Source organism: Candoia aspera, chromosome 1 (genome assembly GCF_035149785.1).
Source record: "Candoia aspera isolate rCanAsp1 chromosome 1, rCanAsp1.hap2, whole genome shotgun sequence".
NCBI lineage: Eukaryota > Metazoa > Chordata > Lepidosauria > Squamata > Boidae > Candoia > Candoia aspera.
Window position 1 is genome coordinate 96,253,318 of NC_086153.1, and position 20,509 is coordinate 96,273,826.

Below are 20,509 nucleotides of genomic sequence, written 5' to 3' on the forward strand. Positions count from 1 at the left end.
TAGTCATTTGAACCCAGCCCCGTAACAATCATTTAGATGTAAGGTAAGTTGATCTACACAGCCCCATCTCTGAAATTACAGAAACAATCCTAACTGAAGAATAGGATCCCATATTGACTCTAGTGCTTCTATGTCAGAATTTTTAAAGCATGTCGACATCCTTCCTGCAAACAGAAAAGGCATGATTAGCACATTTGCCTAGTATATGTTTACTTTCCCAAAATATTGGAGCATATAAAGGGAAAAGAGTAAAGAATAGGAAGCAGGGGGGGAAAAAACCCCTGGGAGTAAGGACGAAAAGGCAGAAAGAAAGGAGAACTAGAGTCAGGTTTTGGGAAAGAGGGGGGACCTTGTGGCCCTTGACCCCCTATCATTCTCAGCCAGTGTGAACAAGGGCCAAGTATGGCAAGAGCTGTGGTCTAAGAGTATCTGGGGAATCTCAGATGCCACACCTCTTCTAAGAAAAATAACTTTTTCTTTCTTTTGCTGATTGCCTACGACCCCTATAATTATTTACAAATCCATTTTGCATCCTTTCATTTGCAGAATATGCACAGTAGTGGATTTATGCGCTGGTTAGGTTTTGTTTTGTTGTGCTGGATTGGAGGAGGGCAGTACCACGGATCAGCCTTTGCTATCTTCCCCACTTATAATTTAAAAGCACTTCAGAGCACATACATTGTAATCAGTGTTGTTTATTTTAGTATTTCTAGCTTGCTATGATTTCTAACAGCTTTGATTGTAAGTAAAAGCAAAAAGCAGTGGTGCTGTTCCATTACATTCTTCTTGTGCAGCTGCCAAAGTGGGGCGTTTTCAAGGTCATGCTTTATGTGGGCAAAACGGCTTGATCACATCCCCAAAAGCTGTTAAGCTGGGAGAGGGAATCAGCCAAGAAAACCAGCCAAATATTCTCACCTGACCTGCACCCCCCAAGTTAATCAGAGAACCAGAACCAAACAGCAGTAAATAGTTTTAGAAATCTTTTCCCACTTCCTGCTAAGAATTGTGTGCTGATAGTTTTTACACCTGGGAGGAAGGGTGGGTAACTGTTTTCTTGTTTTAAAAAATCAGATAAAGCGTTGTCAGTCCTTTTAATAGATCAAAATATTATTGTTTCTTCCAGACCATGGGCCTTGGTAGAAACCTATCTCTTAGGAAACACACATTTTCACAGCTATGTTATAAGCTATATATCTTGACTTAATTCAGATTCCTGTCTTTTTGACTTTATGGGTTTTTATTAGAATTGCTAGAGTTAGTTTTATGTTTCATTCAGTTTGCTGTAAAACCAGCTACGGTATTAAAATATTGAGATTTGTTAGCTGATAAACGAATTTTGTGAAGAATTATTATTATTATTATTATTATTATTTTAAACTGGTAGAGTAGCAAAACAATTCTTCAGTAGACAAATACCTAGCAATGAACATCATAGTGAGATATGAAGCCATTAATAGCAAGGGACTCCATTTTTTTTTTTAGCAAAAGTCATGGAAAAAATTAAAAATATGACAAGTTAAAAAGAAAATGTACAACTCTAAGGAATAGTAGTGCTCCTTTCACTTTCATTCCTCCACCAACGCAACGTAATCTGTGTTTTTGCTCTCTTAGGAACAATATCGCTTCTGCTATGACGTTGCACTGGAGTACCTTGAATCATCTTAATATGGAAGGATAAATACAATCAAGTGAACCAAATAATATGAAATTTAATAAACTGTGTTTTGGCATCAGCTGTTGAACCTGTGAAGAAATGTTTGAGTGAAGGGGAGACTTAATTTTTAAATGCAAAAGTATTTTTCTTAATAAATGGTGTAAAATATATGTGCAGACTGTTCTTCTGTCCCTGTACACAGCCTGAATAGAGTGCCACAAAAACAAGTAAGAGTCAAGGCAGAGCACATCTGCTGTTCAAAGTAGAACTTTTCCGTCTTTGCATATTCAGCTGCCTCTCGGCTACATTAGACCTGTCATCTGTTGCATGTATCTATTCTAGTGAATATTTTATTTCACTTTTGTCCTTAATTTCATATTGTTGAAAGTTTTTTAAAATACTGTGCAGATTGATAATCTATAGATTTCATGTGCTACAAGAATAGAGGGAGAGATGGCCACACATACCACACACATTTTAAAAAATGGCTTATTTTGTTTTACTGTGCAATGACAGCCTGATCAAAGTTCTTTATAAAGAAATCCAAACATAAGCCAAAGACTCAAGTGTAAATATGTTTATATGGGAAAGAAAGCACATTGTATTTATTGTTTACTGACATTCCTTTTATGATGGTTGGACAGAACCATTTTTTCATAGAAACATTGTTGCTGAAATCGAGTGTAAATGATTTTTGTAGATTATTTTTTGTATGTACTGTGTAAGTAGAAGGAGAGAGAATGAAAAGACCTTTTATGGACAAACCAGAAAACATTGATACACTTTTTGGTTGGTGTGTGTACACGCTTATGAATGAAATTCATGTAAACAAGAATAAGAAACCAAACATAAAACGTCTTTCTCAGATTATATAGGGTGTTTTTTTCAGTTTATATTAATAAGAAATCAAATAGAAACTGCACATATATATAACTTTGGAAGTTTCATTAATTTTTTAAGGAGTAAGTGGGTTAATAATGAATGCTTGACACACAGAGCAAGTACAAAAATAAATAAAAATGCAAGTTAATAACATTTATTTTAATGTTTACAGTTGAGGCACAAGTTCTAGACAACCACAGCATGCAATTTCCCCTTCTGCAGTGCTGGAGGAATCTTCTTATCCTCAGTTGTGGCTTCCAGGTTGAGCCAAGAAATCAGCTTTTGTCCAAGGTTCAGAGCGGCTCCGGCTTTTCCCCCAGTGGTCGTCTAGATCAGTAGCAATGGTAGCTTTGTGTTCTGACAAAGCCAAAATGGATTGAATCAATTCAAGAGTTAGGCGATAGCTTTGGTATGTTTTTTACTTTGCTCTTCATATGCACATTCATAAGCCTGGACATGTTTTCATAATGAAAAACATTTACTGTGTCCTGTTGATTTTTTTTTTATCAAGAGTAAATGATAAGGTGCTTATAAATACTCATGTAAAATAAGAGTGAATTAAAGAAGTTTTATAACATACTGAGTTCATATGTCCTATTTTGATTACATTTACACCTTTATTAAAAGTATCACACACATCGCAGCTCCCTCGTGCAAGGTGATTCATCACTGTCTCACGGCGATCAAAAAATTGGTGGAAATTAGCCCAAGGTCCAGAACACTGGACTCTTTTTGTACACTGATACAGAAGTCTCCAGGGAGCCAAAAATGAAGTGTTCCATGGTGTATTATTAAATATACAGGTCTTAAATAGAACTGTAAAAGTGAAACTACTTTTCTGCCGTGTCTATTTAAGGACCATTGGGGCTGGGCATGTAGTGGGCGGCCCAAGGACAGGGAGATGTTGGCTTGTATAAGAGACCCTGAAAACCCTGTGGTAGTGCAGTACCCCGAGTGGGGCTGTGCTGCTCCTACCAGAGCCAGTTCAGGGGATGTCACCTTGCCCCAGGCTTGGGAGTCACCCCCAACTTTCTCGGAGGGCAAGAGAGATGGCCATCAGCATCAAGGCCTACTTCCTGCCTCTGCCACCAGTGCACCTCCTTTCTAAACCTTTAGGGTAAGAAGTTCTGCTCTGCACCCAGGTATGGTGGGCTGAGGGAAGGAAGCACCCCTAGTCCTGCATTAAAAAAAGAGGCAAAAACAACACAACAATTAGTTAAAATTAAATACAGTCGTGACCAAGATGGGTAGCCGACTGGCTTCAGAAGGCTCCCAGGACCCATTTCATGCCTGCCCCCCAGAAGCCTTCCAGTTACAGTGCAGCATTTGCTGATTTTAGTTTTAAACTCTCCAAGCTCCTGTGAAAAAGGCAAATGCTGACACCTCTCAAGCGATGGGAGTCACAGACTCATCCCTGTAACAGTGGCTCGGGGTGTGGCACAGTGAGTTGGTGGCTTGGGGGCACACCGACACTTCACCACTGGCCACATCTGGGCAGTGAGGAGAAGCCTGAGTCCTTTTCCAGTGGCAGGTTGAGGAGGTCCAGCAGCAGGAGATTGATCTTAAGGAACAGTTGTTCCACCAAGTCCATATCCAGGCATGATAAGTGGGGTATCATCAGCTGCTTTAAACCCAGTCTGTGGCTCTGTATGCATGCCCCTGAGATGATCAGCACTGACGCCATCAGCTCCAGTGGGCAGAGACAGCTAAGTCTCTTGTCTTTGCTCTCCCTAGCAAAATACAATGCTGCTAATGCAACAATCAGCCTGGCTTCTGATTCAGGATCAGGATGTACAGTTTTCCAGCTTGCTGAGAGATATGTATTATTTCTGCTTGCACGTGGCTCACAGTTGGAATGGAAAGATTAGCTGCAAAAAAAAATCTCTTTAAAAACATAAAAACATAGCTATTATACACATGGTATTTTTAAAAAACAAGGTGAAAATAATATAAAAAAGGAATGAAAGCTGTTTAAATATAATATAGTCTGATCAGCTAATATAGTTTTACACAATGTAGGACTCACTAAGCTAATTTAAACTGCCAGCCTTGTGTGGCATCTCACCAGAGATTTTTCTTTTTGTTGCCCATCTGGAATTTCAAATAAACTAGGTTTGTTAATGATCTGATGTGCGATAATATTTGGTTCATGGACTGTGTGCAGCTTAGTAGATATGTTAAAATCTCTAAAAATAGCACTAATTATGGCACTAAATAGGTCTTGTGGAATCCACTCCAACTCAAAAGAGAGAGAGGGACTGACTGACTCCTGGTTAAGCTTGTGTAAGTATCCAGTGATCCAGATTTTGAATTCTTATAGAAGTCAGCTGAAAACATCATGGGCTGGATCCATAAATGGTATATCAATGAATTTTCCTTACTTATAACTAAATGGCATATCCACACTTACCATTTAAGTTGCTCTTTTTGTGTGCTCATGGCAGACTCTAAGGCAGCTTAAGGCAATCCTGTCTGGGCTGAAACATCTGGGCAACAAAGTGTCAAAGCGGTCCACTCTGGGCTTCAGGCTACCACTTCCTCCCCTCTGTTGAGCCCCTCCAACCTTTCTCTCCCAGGAAAATAGCCACTTGCTCTCCTTCCTGTGTGTGGGTCTTCTGAGACATAATATGCTTTTATATGTGAAACACATGCAGTTAAATTGAATTTATATATACAAAGTTAAAACGTCAAAATGCATGTACATGCAGGCACAACATCTAGCATAAAAATTCCTTCCTTACTACTCTGCTTTATTCTGTTTGTTTCTTAGAACTTTCCTAACCATGAGTACTATAATAGTTCAATAGCTATGACTTTTGCCTTGGTTCCTGATTTGAAATGCAGCAGAAATGCTTTTTTAGAATTACTTTTCCTTCTCCTGAGCTTGCTTTTTTAAAAATATTTTTATGAAAAGTTTTTTAAAAACAGTAATAAAAAACAATACAAACTATTGTATTGTCTAAAGGGGGAAAGGTAAAGAAAGAACAAAGTGCAAGGAAAGAAAAGAAAAAAATATTTAAAGCAGTGACTTTAATTTTATAGAAACATGTCTTATTTTAACCTTGGTCAAACAAGCCAACTTTGTATTCCTTCCTTTTGCTTCTAGTAATAGTAATCTTTAATTCATTCAGATGTTGTATGTTTTGATCTCTCTTCAGATTTTCTTTTTCCCATCTCAAAGGCTTCTTTGAGGCTTTAACAAACCTCTTTTGTAGATCCAGCAAGGAGTCATTGTCCAGATTGTTCTCTTGGCTTATCATTTGTATTTCCACTTTAACTGTCATCTCTGTCATGTCATCCACAATTTTTTTCATTTTCCAGTGTTTCAACAATTTCTTTATATTTGATGTTTCAGGATAAGGCTTGCTTCAGCTCTTTGCCCTGTAGTTCTTCCAAGGTATTGTTTCCACATCTATCATTTCTTTTTAAATACCTTTTGGACATTGTCTATCTGTAGAAGCAGAGAACATGGCTGACGTTGCTGCAGCTATGCTAGTTTCCATCCCCATTCTTCAAGTATCTCCTGAAGTATTTCAACATTTGCGACATCTTGTCCCAATGCTGACCAAAGACAAAAGGCAAGCCTCTCTCTCTCTCTTTTTTCCTTTTCTTTTTCGCCTTTTATGCCTGGGATCTTTAGTCTCCTCTAGTGACCAATTTCTGAGATCATAAAGTCTTGAATTTCTGTTATGACTTAAGTCATGATCTGACCATGACAAGGGAGACACCAAGAGCTCTCCCAATTTCAGATCACATTGCCACTGCCCTAACAGGAACACCAGATCTGGAGTGTGTCACTGTCCTGTGTCAGGCTCTGGATGACCTGGGATATGCCTATGGCCATCATGGTGGCCATGAACTTCCAAGGCACCTCAGACCCCATTAGAGAAGGCAGATTGAAGTCCCCGAAGACCATAAGTCTGGGGAACTACACTGCCAGCCCAGAAATATAGTCAAGCAACTCAGGCAGTGGTTGCTTGAATATGGTTGCTATGCAGCAGGGAGGCTGGTACAACAATAATTCCAACTGACCCCTAGAGCCCAACTTAATGAACAGGGTCTCACATCTGGTGAACAGTGGTGTAGCACCCCTGAAAGCCATGGATTCCTGGATAACAATCACCACACCCTCACCCATGCCCTGGAATCTCAGCTGATGCCTGGGCATATCTCCAAAAGGGCAACCCCCCTACTGGACCCAGCCAGGTTTCAGTATTACCTGCCAGTTTGACCCTCCACCTGATGAGGGAGGCCTTATTGCAGACTGACCTGGCATTCAGTAGCAGTATCTAGAGGCCAGGGCCACTGAAGGTCTGCTGACAGGGTACTGCGGTAGAGACCAGGGAGCTGGAATGCAAAACCAGTATAAGTCAACACTTATGCAGTCCCTGAGAGTAACCTGCTCCCTGTCTCCCACCATACCTCCCCATGCCTGTCACCACCATAATACTGTGGCCCACCTCCACCCCCCCAATGGCAGCCCCATCCCCAAAATCAAGTCCCCCAAGACCACGGGCTGGGAACCTCCCATTGTCCTCACCAACCATCCCTGGGAGGGGAAGCCAGGCACCCTGAGGCACTATAGCTTCACCAGCTCTCAGTGCCATCAGGGTGCCCAGCTGCCACATCCTCACACACTACCATATACTCACACACACTACAACACATTCCTCATTCACCCTAGCTCACACACTCACAGGCACCCTCCTCTGCCACTCCCACTAGCTGGTGGAGGGCTCCCATCATTCACCTACCCCCAATTCCTCCTCTGGCTCTCACCCAGGAGGAGGAATCAGTCCCTCCATAATAGCACTGTAGCAGACAGGTGGAACCAAGTTGTTTTTTCCTTGTCCTTATTCCAGGGTTACCTGGAAGTCAGGCAACATGACCTCCACAGGGGAAGGTGGTCCACAGTAGCCTGCCGCTCCACTGTAACCCACCTCCCCCCACCACCACTCAAACCTCCAAGCCCCAGCATCCGGAGTCGATATGCAGGAAGGAACCAGGCAAAGACAAAGCAGTGCAGCAGCAGAAGCCCCAGCAGACGCTCCAGCAGCAGTGGCAGCAGCCACAAGAGCAGCAGCAAGCATCCAGCGGCAGCGTCCCACAGCAGCCCGCTTCTCAGCCCACTGGGTCCTCCAAGCATCCAGCAACAGTTTGCTCTTCCTTAAAAACAGCCCACTCCTCTGGAAAACAGGGCAGAAGCTGGTGCTCGGTCCAAAATACACTGCCAAGTTCACAGCAACAAGAACAACACAGCCAGGCAAAGCAGCAAACACGGCCAGCGAACCATCACAAAAACGCTGCGTAAAGCAACCGGCACTGTAAAACAGCAAATGTGCCTCCGGCATACTGCATTCCGATCCGGTCTGGCCCCCTCCAACCTCCAAGCTTCCAGCTTGAACAGTCCACTCCAACAAGGAATCGCTGAAGCAAAACAAAACAAAGCAAAAAGCATCCAAAAACTCAACACACCAACAAACACACACCCACAATCATGAGCACAGCCCGACAACTCCCTCTCTCCGCAAAATATTATCTGTCATCACAGATGTCAAGTGTCAAGTATTTAGACAAAGAACCAAGTTACTACTTTGTGAGAATACGACAGGTCCATTAAAGGTTTACTTTGAGAGGAAAATGACTTCAGTGCTTCAGATTATAGCAAAAGTGTTCTGAAATGTGTTTGGCCTGTCTTCAGTGCATTTGAGACCTCTGGAGAAGCACACAAGAGCCTTTTTGAATTAATGTTACAGATCAGCCCTCCTATGGTGTCTGTTGTTGTGCTTGGTAATATATTTTTAAAGAGGCCATAACAATTCTTGGGTGTCATGAAAGAAATGCCCCTAAAGTCCTTTATATGGAAACTCTGCTAAAAGGAAAGGACAGTGAATTCATTTACATTCATTTGTGCAAGACTGATCTTCCCAGTGGTATTTACCCAATCACTTTACCTAATTGTTTCTGAAGTTTTGCCTATCAACTCAACAACCCTTTCCACATGGGAAAGTGAATAGCTTGATTTTTCTTGACAGCAAAGTGCTTTTACAGTATCATACAAAATAGGAATCTAGTCTGGTATCTCTTTTAGTTTCCCAGGATGCCAGAAGAAGTAATTCTGATTCTCTGGCTGTTACTTAAGATTACTTAGGATCCACTTTTACCAATATGGATAAGGATCGGCTTGAACTGGTGGAGATTTCCTGCAATTCAGGGTTAGCCATTCGCCAGTGATACACAGGCCTGCATTCTATGAGATAGGATCATCCACGTAAAGTGTGGGCTTGTAATTCCATACAGAGCCATTACTCTAGAACATTTTCTTAAAGTAGATTTAAATACAGATCTAGATGACAACATGAACGAAATAAACCAGTGATATTATTATAGTGCTCAAAATAGGAAACAAAATATTAGGGGCTGACGTTTGTCCCTTTTTCTCATTACATTCGCTGCAATTTAGCAGTGTTACGGAGAAAGAATTGGTAACCAGAGTTCCATTTTTTAAAGCTGATGCTGGATTAGTACAGCAATAGCCAAATAGAAGATATCAAGTTTATGTGAAGCCAGAAGCAAACCATGAAAACCCATCCAAAATCAAGATATAAAACCAGAAAGATTCACTGAATGTGTCCAAAGAGAAAATGCTTAAACAAAGAGAAGAGAACACATAAGCAGAGAGAATGGTTTGAGACTTCCTACTCTTTTATTTAACTAATCAAAAGCTCAGTGATGGTTTTATTTTTTTCATGAAAGGAAATGATATTAACAAGGCAAACACTTAAAGGACAGGAGAGGAATGTAAGGCAGCTGGTGAAGGAGGAGTTCAAGAGATTATTTTTATTGAGTATTATATATTATACCTTTTATGTGTTTATGTGGAAATATTTAAGTAAGCTGTGAATCAGTATGTTCCTGAGAAAGAGTTTGATAAGAATGTGAGCAAACTTCGCTTTGTAAACAAGTTCCCTACAGTTTTTATGAATCCACAACTCAAATGAGTTTACATCTCAGAAAGAATGTTCTATTCAAACTGACATTTTGTCATTTTGACATTTAAATGTGGCTAGGAGCTTCCTGCTTTTTGTAAAACATTGAGAATAAATTGCTGCAGTTCTTGTATTTGCTTTCCCACTGTGAGTTCTAGTCCCGCCTCAGGCATGAAAGCCGGCTGGGTGACCTGGGCCAGTCACTCTCTCTCAGCCCAACCCACCTCACAGGGTTGTTGTTGTGGGGAAAAGAGGAGGAGGAAGGAGTATTAGGTGTGTTTGCTGCCTTGAGTTATTTGTAAAAAATAATTAAGGTGGGATAAAAATTAAATAAAAAAAAAACAAAAAATAGTTGCCATAGAAGTTCTTACATAACAGGGAGTTTGTCTTCTGTCTTTGTACATTATCAATTTTTCGGTGGAAGAGATCAGTGGATAGGGTAAAGCGTAATTAGAAATAAAGGCTTTCTGAAGTATTTGAAAAAGTAATGTGGAGCAGCACTGATCAAACCCCTCTGTACAGATTTCTAAAGCACAGTTTTATATAACTGTTTGGTGAAAGCTTCACCAAATGAAGTAGCTGCACGTGGTAGATCCACCCCTCTGATCCTGTTCTCATTAACTTTCTAGCTTTGGAACAAAGTGATCTAAGATCCTGCTTTATGCTTCAATTCATCCAGAGTGCAAGAAGAACCAAAACAAAGACAAGCAGGGCAACTAGAACTCGTCTGCTCCTTCTCTGCCTTCTGAGACACGTCTGTAGTGTTCTAAGACATGTTTAGAACAAGGGATGCAGTTAGCACCCAAAAACATTGCTTGTTTATCAAGTCATTTATTTAGCTCTTTCTCCTACACTGATGCCTGTATCTTAGCGTATATTTCCAAGAAGATTTTGTGGGTACAGAGAAAGTCATGCCCCTTTCAGTAATTTCCTAGGTGTTCAAAAAGAATCTCCTGGGAAAAAAAGAGTCCTCAGAATATTTTGGTCTGTTAAGACTCCTTTATAAAGTTCAAGTCTATTACCCCTCATAGAAATCTGCTAGGAAACCTCTCTCCTGAACTCTAGTACATCTTGAACTATTTAGCATCTATTCTTGGCTGTTTTGATCTCTTCAAGCCTGTGAGTCTGCTGTGAACTAAAATTACATTTTGCTCCTATTTGGCTTTTGCTGGATTTAAATTATAGATGAGATTCAAAAAGATTGGTTAGTTTGGTTGTCTGGCATGATGGCCTTGAACAAGAATGTCCATTTTGGTCATTTCCACACTGGTGACTTATAGCATCTTCACTGGATGACCAAACCATTGTTGAAAGTGATAGAAAACTTGTATGCATTACTATAATCCTGGCAAACAATGGTTTAAGAACTCTAGATGATGCTATAAATCACTAGTGTAAAAAGTATCTAACCAGAAACAAACAAACAAAAAAATCAGTTTAAAATATTTTCATATTTTATTTTTGAAAACTGCATGTGAGGTATGAGGTATGTTTATCTCCCATGAATGAACTAAATAAATAAATAAATAGGGGGAGACAGATAATTGCCATACTGTCAAAATATATACAGAAAGAACGTACCAAAAGATTTCATAAAGAGAATATAATTGCCCATTATATACAGGGCCAGTTGAAAAGTTTAACCATATCCCATTGTATTGCATTGGAGACATCCCCAATTTGATGTGATGTGAAACACAAAGAATCTGTCCCACCTTCTGTAGATAAAGAAGTAGTAGATGCAGTTGAGAGTAAAATTAAATACATACATATCCATAATGCTATTTACTTTTGGGTTAAGCAATGTTTACACAGTTATTGATGGGCTTCCGTAAAGGTGAAACATTTGTTAAGTGATTGTAAATAAAGTTTTTTACATTTGAGTTGCGTTTTATTGTTCAGTACAAAGCAAAGGGAATTCACAAGGCTGCTCTTAAAACATTTGATCTGGGTCTTTGAGGAGCAAGAGAAATCAATAGGCTTTTTTTTTTAATCCATTCAATCATGTCCAATTCTCGGAGACTGCCTGGACAAGTCCCTGCAGTTTTCTTGGCAAGGTTTTTCAGAGGAGGTTTGCCATTGCCTCCTATCTAGGGCTGAGAGAAAGTGACTGGCCCAAGATCAGCCAGCTGGCTTTGTGCCTCACGCAGGACCTGAACTCGCAGTCTTCTGGTATCTAGCCCAGTGCCTTAACCCCTATACCAAATTGGCTTTCCCCAACAGGCATCACCATACTATAAAAGTATCTAATATGATTAGCTATCAATCTCTATAGGTAAAATATTAGTTTGTTGATTTAAGTAATTCTTGTTTAATATGTCAACTGGCTTTCTTATGGTAAAATTGTATAATTATACACAATTAAATAATTCTGTATAATTTGTTTCATAATTGATTAATTAGTTCAAATAACTTTTAAGTTGTTTCAAATGCAGTCAGTGCTAAATTTTGCCAAAAGTAAATTTGACGACTTGCTTTGAGAGAAAAGGTAAAGGCATTTAATAAGACCGCCAACATTTTAGAGTCATTCCATATAATCTAGAATTGGAGTTTCATAGAATATATCTAAGAAATTCTGGAGGGATAGCCAAAAGTTTTTATGAGCTGCAAGATTTCTTTTTTTAAAAATTCTTATATTGTAAGTTAGTCAATGATGATCTAGGAAAACTAACTTATCTGGCTTCTCCAATTCCTTTTAGAAAGAAATCCAAACTATGATTCAGAGAGAGATATCTGAGATATGAGAAGTTCTTAAAAAGTTGCGGTCCACTGAAGTACTTGGATATATTATAGAATTTGTCCACTGAGCCTAAATTTCCTTTAAAATACCCCCAATATTAAAGTACCACCACTCACTGATTTGTAGATACCATTAATAGTTTCTCATGTGTGTGTGTGTGTGTGTTATTCAACAAATGTGTGTGCCATGAGATATACAAACCTCAATAGTTTTTTCATAAATATAATATCAGGCAAACATTTTAATAGCTTCAATCTATCCTGGGTTACATCCAAACACAGGGCCACAACTAAGGTCTGTGTCACCCGGGGCAAACATGGATTCCACGCCCATTTTAGCGCCCCACCAGCACGGCGCCCGGGCCACATGACCCGCTTACCGCCCCCCCCAGTTGCGGCCCTGTCCAAACACGTTAGCCATGAACACACATTACTGGCAGGATCAGACTCTTATCTTTCTGTAGCACCTCAAATCTTCCCCAAAAGATGGAGTGCAGTGGGAGGGGCGAAGGTCTATTCATTCAATATTACATTTTAGAGTCATTCCATATAATCTAGAATTGGAAATTCATGGAATATATCTAAGCAATTCTGGAGGGACAACCAGAAGTTTTTATAAGAGCTGCAAGATTTCTTAGAAAAAAAATCTTATATTGTAAATCAGTCAGTGATGATCTAGGAAAACTAACTATCATTTAACTATAGTTAAAACATGCTAAGAATCATTCCATCAGTGAGAAATGCTGTTGTGAAATATGAAGCATGCAGGTCACTTTTGATTCTATGCCTGTTTATTTGGAAATGAGCTCTGTAGAATATAGCAGGACTTACTACTAAATAAACGTACCTGTGACTACCTACAGAATTAGTGCAATTGGGGAGTAATGCTAATTCTATTTTACATGTTGAGGAATAGGTTGTCAAACAAGGTTGGTTTTTTTACCTTAATGATATTCCATTCTATAGGAATTATTAATACCAGATCACTTAAATTAAGTATTACAATATACAGTATAATTACTAGTTTGGATGTGCACATCATTAATACAACATAAATGTTTCTGTTCATGAAATTAACTCTTAGCCATTTTTAATTGCAAGGGAAAACAGAGATCGAGTTACTTTCTTATTTGATTAAATTGGTGCCAATAATCAAATAACCTTCATATTTACTTTGGGATTACATGGCAGTTCCTGGGAAGAGCAACAAAAGGCTGTAAAGGCATCTTTGTGTGAGTTGTCAGTCACAGGAGTATCTGGCCATCTCAGCCATGAACAAATATTCCTCTCAGATTGCCCCCTTCATGCTAGTTAGCATTTCAATTGAGTTCAGAAAGCTGAAAGGTTTAGTGAGAGCATTTACCTGTTCTTGAATCACTCTTTTTGTATCACTTCCATTTCCACAAATACAATTTGTAATTCAAACTGGAGGGACTCTCTGGCCTCTTCTATTCCCATGCTTTAGCTGAGAATCTTTTTTGTTTGCCAGTGTAACAGTTAGGGGAAATGAGGACACATGATTAACAACACTATTATCCATATGTTCTCTCTGACATTACTGAGAACATGCTAATGAGATCTTTTCTATCAGACTTTAACAGATAGAATGAAGTATTTGGCATTGCGCTGCACAACAACTGGACCACTTCCGGTTCCTAAATTTCTAGTTCTTTCTCTTCTCTTCCCTTCCCTTCCCTTTCCTCTAGAAAGTAAATTATTTTTGGTTTCATGTTCCCCTACATAATGGTGTTTGGTATTTTCCTCACTATACTGCTGTATATGCTCTTTTTTTTTCTTTAACGAGTCTCACTGAGCTTTACACTGAAGTTAAACCAGGAATGAGCACTCTAGATGTTTGTTTCTTCCAAAGGCAAAATTATAATTACAATTAATGCCATGTGTATGACTTAGACATTTCAATTTTCTTCCTGTTTAAGAATGAATATTTGGATTGTGTGGGTTTTTGTTCTTTCCTTCCTGTCAGTTGTTGTTCTATTCTTTTCTGTCTGTTATTGTATTTTTTTCCCTTGTTTTTAAAGTTTTCAACTTGTGAAGTGGCCAGAGCCATTGGGACCCAGGCAGCATACAAATTTAAAGATAAATAAATAAATATTTTTGCCTGTGCTTAATCGTTGCAGAGTTCCTAATAGTAGGAGTCAGGCAGCATATAAATTTAATTAATGATCATAATAATGTTAACACAATGTTTAAGTCTTTGCAGAAGAACCTAAAACCAGCAGTGACAGAATGCTATATTCCACTGAGCTATGGTACTACAATTGAAGCATAATGTCTTTGTTGTTTAGAAAAGGGGATGTTAACAGGCATTGTCCTAATTCTGTGGCTAGCTCATTGGGTAGTTAAGCCAAGATTGGCAGTGATTCCTCTGAGTCAATGTTGTCTCTTGCAGTTGGAATGTTAAGCCATATTCTGTTTTGAGTTCCCCTGTCTGGGCCGGCTGAGGAGGGACCAATCGTCCTTCATGTCCTTCCTGCTATTAGCTTAGGCCAGGTGTGGCTGTGTGATCTGAAGGGAGTTTTGGAACCAAACAGCAGGCATGGAGGAAGTGGACAGCACAGTGGGAGACGTTCTAAAGCAGTGTTCCTCCACCTTGGCAACCTGAAGATGTGTGGACTTCAACTCCCAGAATTCCCCAGCCAGCATTCTGGGAGTTGAAGTCCACACATCTTCAGGTTGCCAAGGTTGAGGAACACTGTTCTAAAGGATCTGCTGAGGGAGAAAGATGGAATAGAGAGAATGGAGAGAGTTACATTGAGGGATCCCTCTAGACTGCACTCACTTAATGCTGGACTAGTGCTTCCACTGGTGACTGGTGGTATGCTGGTAACGTGTCTGGTTGCCTACCTGGGGTAACCTCTGCAGCACTACCCCTTTATAATTTTAGTTTGACTTTTAAGTTTCAGTTTGATTCAATGTTGTGGATGTGATGACACCCCATTTTTCATGCCTGGATACTGACTTGGTAGAACAACTCGTCTTCCTTAAGATGAACCTCCTGCTGCTGGACTTCCCCAATCTTTTTTTTTACCTTAATGATATTCCATTGTATAGAAATTATTACAAGCTTACAATCTCATAATATAAGAATGGCATCACGACACTATTATATATATATACACACACACACACTTGCAAACAGTATCTTCCTTCATTTTGACTTAACGTAACATTGCCCACAAGATTTATTTATTATTAAATTTATAGGCTATCCAACTCTATCATGACTGTGTTCTCTGTTAACCCCCAAGAAAATGTTTTTTCTTAGACTGATTGTAAATACACTACTTTAAAAGCCACACTGGAAAATGTACCTTGAGGTCAGATTTGTGGTGGGTAGGGGTAAGTATAGGATGATGTCCTCCATTCCTGCCTTCCAAAAATAGTTGCTGGCCTTTATGGCAATGGGGCCACCTGACAGTCCAGATAAGCCAGGCAGCTCTTCTCCAGTACCCATTTACTTGAAAGTTATTTGTGGAGCGTGTTGAAAATCAAACAGACAGGACCAGGAATGAAAAGAAGGAAGAATGAAATAGAAACACTCAGGCTTTGTTTTAGAGAAGAAATGGAAAGTTGACTCCCCTTCTCCTGTTTTTGCTTGGAAGTGGGAGGAGAATCACTTGATGGCTGGACTGGACTGTTTGGCATCTCAAGGAGGTTGAAGGGTTTTCTTTTCCTCCACAGTTGTGATAAGTAAAGCTAGACCTAGATGCTTCTCTCATGACATGCACAAGAACCTATTTCATCCTGAAACAAATGAAACTATTGTCCAAGTTGCATAATCATAGCGTGCATTTATAAATGTCTGATTATTTATTTATTTGTCTTGTAACTGTTAGTGGATCATCTTGAAATACCATCCGTTGTTATATAAACTCTACTGATGTGAATCGGTTGACAACTGATCAGGTCTCCATAGTTTACCATGGAAAAGTACCATTGATATAAAGTCAGGGGTTATAATTTAGGAGAGTAAGAGGCTGTGGCATAAATTTCATATACTCAGTTATGAAGAAATGAACAAATCATATGAAGAAGCAAGGAACCAAAAATTCATCCTGAAGCCAACCAAGTTTTGTCCAGTCAACTGCCATACTTCAGTATCAATTTGGGCCTTGACAGACTCAAAACCTGAACTTCCCTAAGTCAAGGTAGGCAAATGCATCAAACACTAGAATTCCAGTCCAAAACCTGTATATACAGGCATTGCTCATGGGTTTCCCTTCATTAAAAAAACAAAAACAAAAACTAATCTGATTCTGTTGAGAATCATCTCTATAGAGCTTGATTTGAGACTGGGAAAACACTAACCATTTTAGCCTTTTCTCTGTAGAAAATGGCTTGACCTCTTCATCATCCTGATCATTCGTTTGGGTGATATATGTGAGTTGCATCTCTTTAAATCATAATCTGGATTAGCAATATGGGACTCTCATTTTACCTATCACTTTAACAACTATATTATGGATGATCTGTGAATTCAAAACCATGTGGAATAATTCACTAGACCCATTGATTGGAAGCTCAGAAAAAATGTCTTTGCTACTGCTCAAAGGGAGATGAAATTCCAGCCAACTTCTTTTTAAAGATGGACATAATTTAGTCTTGATTAGTCTACTTCCTTCCCCTGTCCCCACTTTAAGACACTATTCACTGTTATAACAAGGAACACTTCTACAGAAGGACTCTTCAGCAGTGTACACATGTAGAAAGGGAGGGGGGAGAGGGGTTATGAATGATATACGTGAGGAGCCCTGGTTGAACCCAAAGCGGTTTGGATGGTGACTCCTGAGCATGGCAGTAGGATATAGCTACTAAGCTCAAAAGTAGGGAATTGAGATAGCCTGGTGACCATCTTTCAAAACATGGGGAATGGCCTCTGAACCCTGCTGCTACAGACAGCTGAAATGGTGAACAGGACTGCCACACATCATTCTGCAAGTGGAAGATCATTTTTAATTGTAAGGGAGCCTTCAGAACTGTTGTTTCTTTGTAGAGCAAAGAAAGGGTCACCTTTATTGGAGGGGAACCTTCAAATAGATATCCCCATTGTGCTATCTGTAGTGCAATAGTTTTATTCCACTTTGCTCCTAAACCATTTTCAGTTATCCAGTTTTTAAGCAAGATTTCTTGCTACTTTTAACAGCAAAAGCAAGTAAAATTCCCTTTTGCAAAACAACAGTAGAAAAAAGCAGAAAGAGAGAGAGAGAGAGAGAGAGAGAGAGAGAGAGAGATGGCTTCTTTAAAAGAAGAAAACTCTCTGCTTTATTGTTTGATGTTCCAGCAGTTCATTGTCAAACTATCAAAGATTAAGTCAATATTGTGTTGGTACAGCTACTTATAAACTGTATTTCCTGTAGCCCAGATTGGTATAAGAAGTAGGTAGTGCATACCCAGGTGTTCAGTGCAGCTCTCTTAGCATCTTCTTCCTTTTTCACAGCAACCCAGAGTGAAGTCAGAGGAAGTGGTCTCCCAGTGAAGAATTATGAGGCCTTGTCTCTACTAAAGAAAGTGTGCTTCAGAATTTCCCAGGCTTGATTTTAAATGCAAGAAGAGATAACAGAAAGCCTCTTATAAGGTGTTTGCCTTTAAGCAGGGCATTTCCATATTGCTCTGCAGACCATGGCCTCTAGCCTGAAGAATTTCATTCATTCCCTGGATCCAAAATCCCTACCTCGGATTCTGCAAATCCAGTCTGGCTTTTATGATGAAGGTGAAGTTTCATCCGAATCATCTAACTGTGCGTAGCAATGCAGTTTCAGCATTTATCTGAACTTGAATATTTTAAGAACAGCACTGTGTCATTACTAGCAGAAGCCTTATATCAATAGGTGGTAGTGAATATATTAGAATAATCCATGCCATATTTAGACTCTAGCTGACTAAACGCATAGTTGCCGTCCTCCTCAGGCATGGAAAAGTTAGTGTAAGTTGTCATTGAGCCATGAAGGGTAGTCTGAAGACATGCTAACACGAGTGTCATCAGAATGGGTGGCATATAAGAGGCTAGGAAAAATGTAAGTGTTTGAAGTAGGCTATTGGAAATGTACCAGGTCCAGATAGTGTTTGAATCACTCCAAAGCAGCAGTGCCAATGGTGTGAACTTTAGCTGTAATTCTGCGTGTTTTGTACTCTTTGTACTTTTTATACGTCATTCATATCTGGTTTCTTTTTCATGTTATATTGTATTGTTTTTCAATGTCGCTTGAATGTATATTAGATAGGAGGGAAAAGTAAATGATGGGATGAGAGACATAGAAATTAGGACTGTTTGTTCATGATTAAATTAATAATGTTTCAATAAAACAAAGTAAAAAGGGAAGAAAGTTCAAGGAGGAAACTTTCATGATGCTTCCAGATGACACTGATAGTTCAGTCCCACAACTTCTTCACGGTTTTTGATAGAATATCCAGAGGATGTCATCTATCATTTATAACCCTCCAGTGTTTGCCTCTGATTTTTCCATCTTTTTTTCCTTGATGGGAAAAAGTATATTCAGGAAAGCCCAATAAAATAGTGGTAAAACAGCTTTGCATTGGTAGTGTTGGAGCCTTCCTTCTACAAGGACCACCTAATGAGAATATATCTGGACACAAAGCAAAGATGGATAGGATGTAGTATAATTCAGGAACTGACATGTAGAAGTTTCATAAATAAGTGATCAAAGTATATCATGAAATTTAGCAAGATCTAAAGATCTGAAAGAAGTGTGCATCTGGAAATAGACTTGCACCATGTGTACAGAAAAAAAAACCCTTGGTCTGCACTCAGTATCTGGAGACGCATTCATGAAAAAGTCACTGCCATTAATTTTTTAGCACCTGTTATTGATAGGGATAGTTCCATGCTAAATGTGGCTGGTTGATTCAAAAGAAACAGCAGTTCTGCTCATAATTAACTCAGCCTGTGTATCCTATGCATATTTTTACCTGGTTCTCTCTAGCCGAACTGGGACTATGACTCCCCTGATTCTCGGCTGAATGGGAATAATAACAGCTTCAGACCAATACAGGTAGGGGAAGCCTGGCTAGGAGAATCTGAACTTTTTCTGAACACTTTCAAGAAGAAGGAATAGGGGAAGGACTAGAAGTCCTTTTAACAGTACCATCACAGTAATATTATTGGATGAGGATGGGTGTTAGGGGACCCTTACTGACAGAGCTTTTGGCATTCGATACTTATGATGGTAAGAGCAACTGGAGAAAGTTCTTTAGTCCCAGAGTGTCAGCCCTTCAAGATATGCCAGGTCATCACAAGGATTACAGGAATACTACTTTATAGCTGGAGGGCAGAATAACAGAGTCTGGAAAGCCTGCCAGAGTTTTCCTCTGCACCCTCTTATACCAAACACCACAATCAAGGTGGGGTTATTTTGACTTTTTCTTTCTTTCTTTCTTTCTTTCTTTCTTTCTTTCTTTCTTTCTTTCTTTCTTTCTTTCTTCTTTCTTCTTTCTTCTTTCTTCTTTCTTCTTCTTTCTTTACTTACACCTTCTTCTTTCCCAGGACTGAATTGTCTTTTATTTTCTCTCAGTGGCTTCTGCATACCTATATTAAGGTTATATCCACATTCCTCTGTGCAGAGGGCTAAAACCATATCTGATCAGCAACATAAGAAAGCTGAAAAGCAGCCGGTATAAAATAAAGCAGCTGTAGTCTTGGGAATGTTTTTTGATGGAACTGAACAAGCATATCTATGGTACTATTTGATTGATTGGTTGATTATGTGCCATCAAGTCATTGTCAACTCTTAGCAACCACATAGATAGATTTTCTCCATGACGATCTCTCCCTCACTTGGCCTTTCGTGTCTTCTAATGGTGCACTCATCACCACTGTAACTGAGTCCATCCAGCTTGCTGCTGACCATCCCCTTCTTCTCTTTCCTTCCACCTTTCCCAGCACTAGAGCCTTTTCCAGAGAGTTAGGTCTTTGCATAATCTGTCCGAAGTAGGATAATTTGAGCCTGGTCATGTGTGCCTCAAGTGAGAATTCTGGTTTGATTTGTTCGATGATCCATTTGTTCATTTTCTTGGCTGTCCACAGTATTCTCAGAAATCTTCTCTACACCAAAGTTCAAAAGCATCAATACTCTTCGCATCCTGCTTCTTTAAAGTCCAGCTTTCGCTTCCATAGAGCATCACAGGACTTGCACAGTTCTGATCTTTGTAGGTATAGACAGATCACGGCATCTGAATATCTTGTCTGAGGCTTTCATGGCTGCTCTAC

The 20,509-nt window shown here is 39.5% G+C and overlaps 2 protein-coding genes across 7 annotated transcripts in view; both read left to right on the forward strand.

Annotated features, from left to right (window-relative positions):
• PTPRK (protein tyrosine phosphatase receptor type K) overlaps positions 1-3,119 on the forward strand; it is a 419,912-nt gene extending 416,793 nt beyond the window's left edge. For all 4 annotated transcript variants that reach the window (XM_063310171.1, XM_063310189.1, XM_063310180.1 and 1 more), the window contains exon 30: positions 1,612-3,119. In XM_063310171.1, coding sequence (XP_063166241.1) covers positions 1,612-1,665 — 54 coding nt within the window. In that variant the 3' untranslated portion in view covers positions 1,666-3,119. The remainder of the gene's footprint in view (positions 1-1,611) is intronic.
• A 14,612-nt stretch (positions 3,120-17,731) lies between these two features.
• The window catches only part of THEMIS (thymocyte selection associated), a 73,468-nt gene continuing 70,690 nt past the window's right edge, over positions 17,732-20,509 (forward strand). For 2 of the 3 annotated variants that reach the window (XM_063310209.1, XM_063310219.1), the window contains exon 1: positions 17,732-18,022. In XM_063310209.1, coding sequence (XP_063166279.1) covers positions 17,905-18,022 — 118 coding nt within the window. In that variant the 5' untranslated portion in view covers positions 17,732-17,904. The remainder of the gene's footprint in view (positions 18,023-20,509) is intronic. The other variant, XM_063310230.1, reaches the window with a different exon arrangement.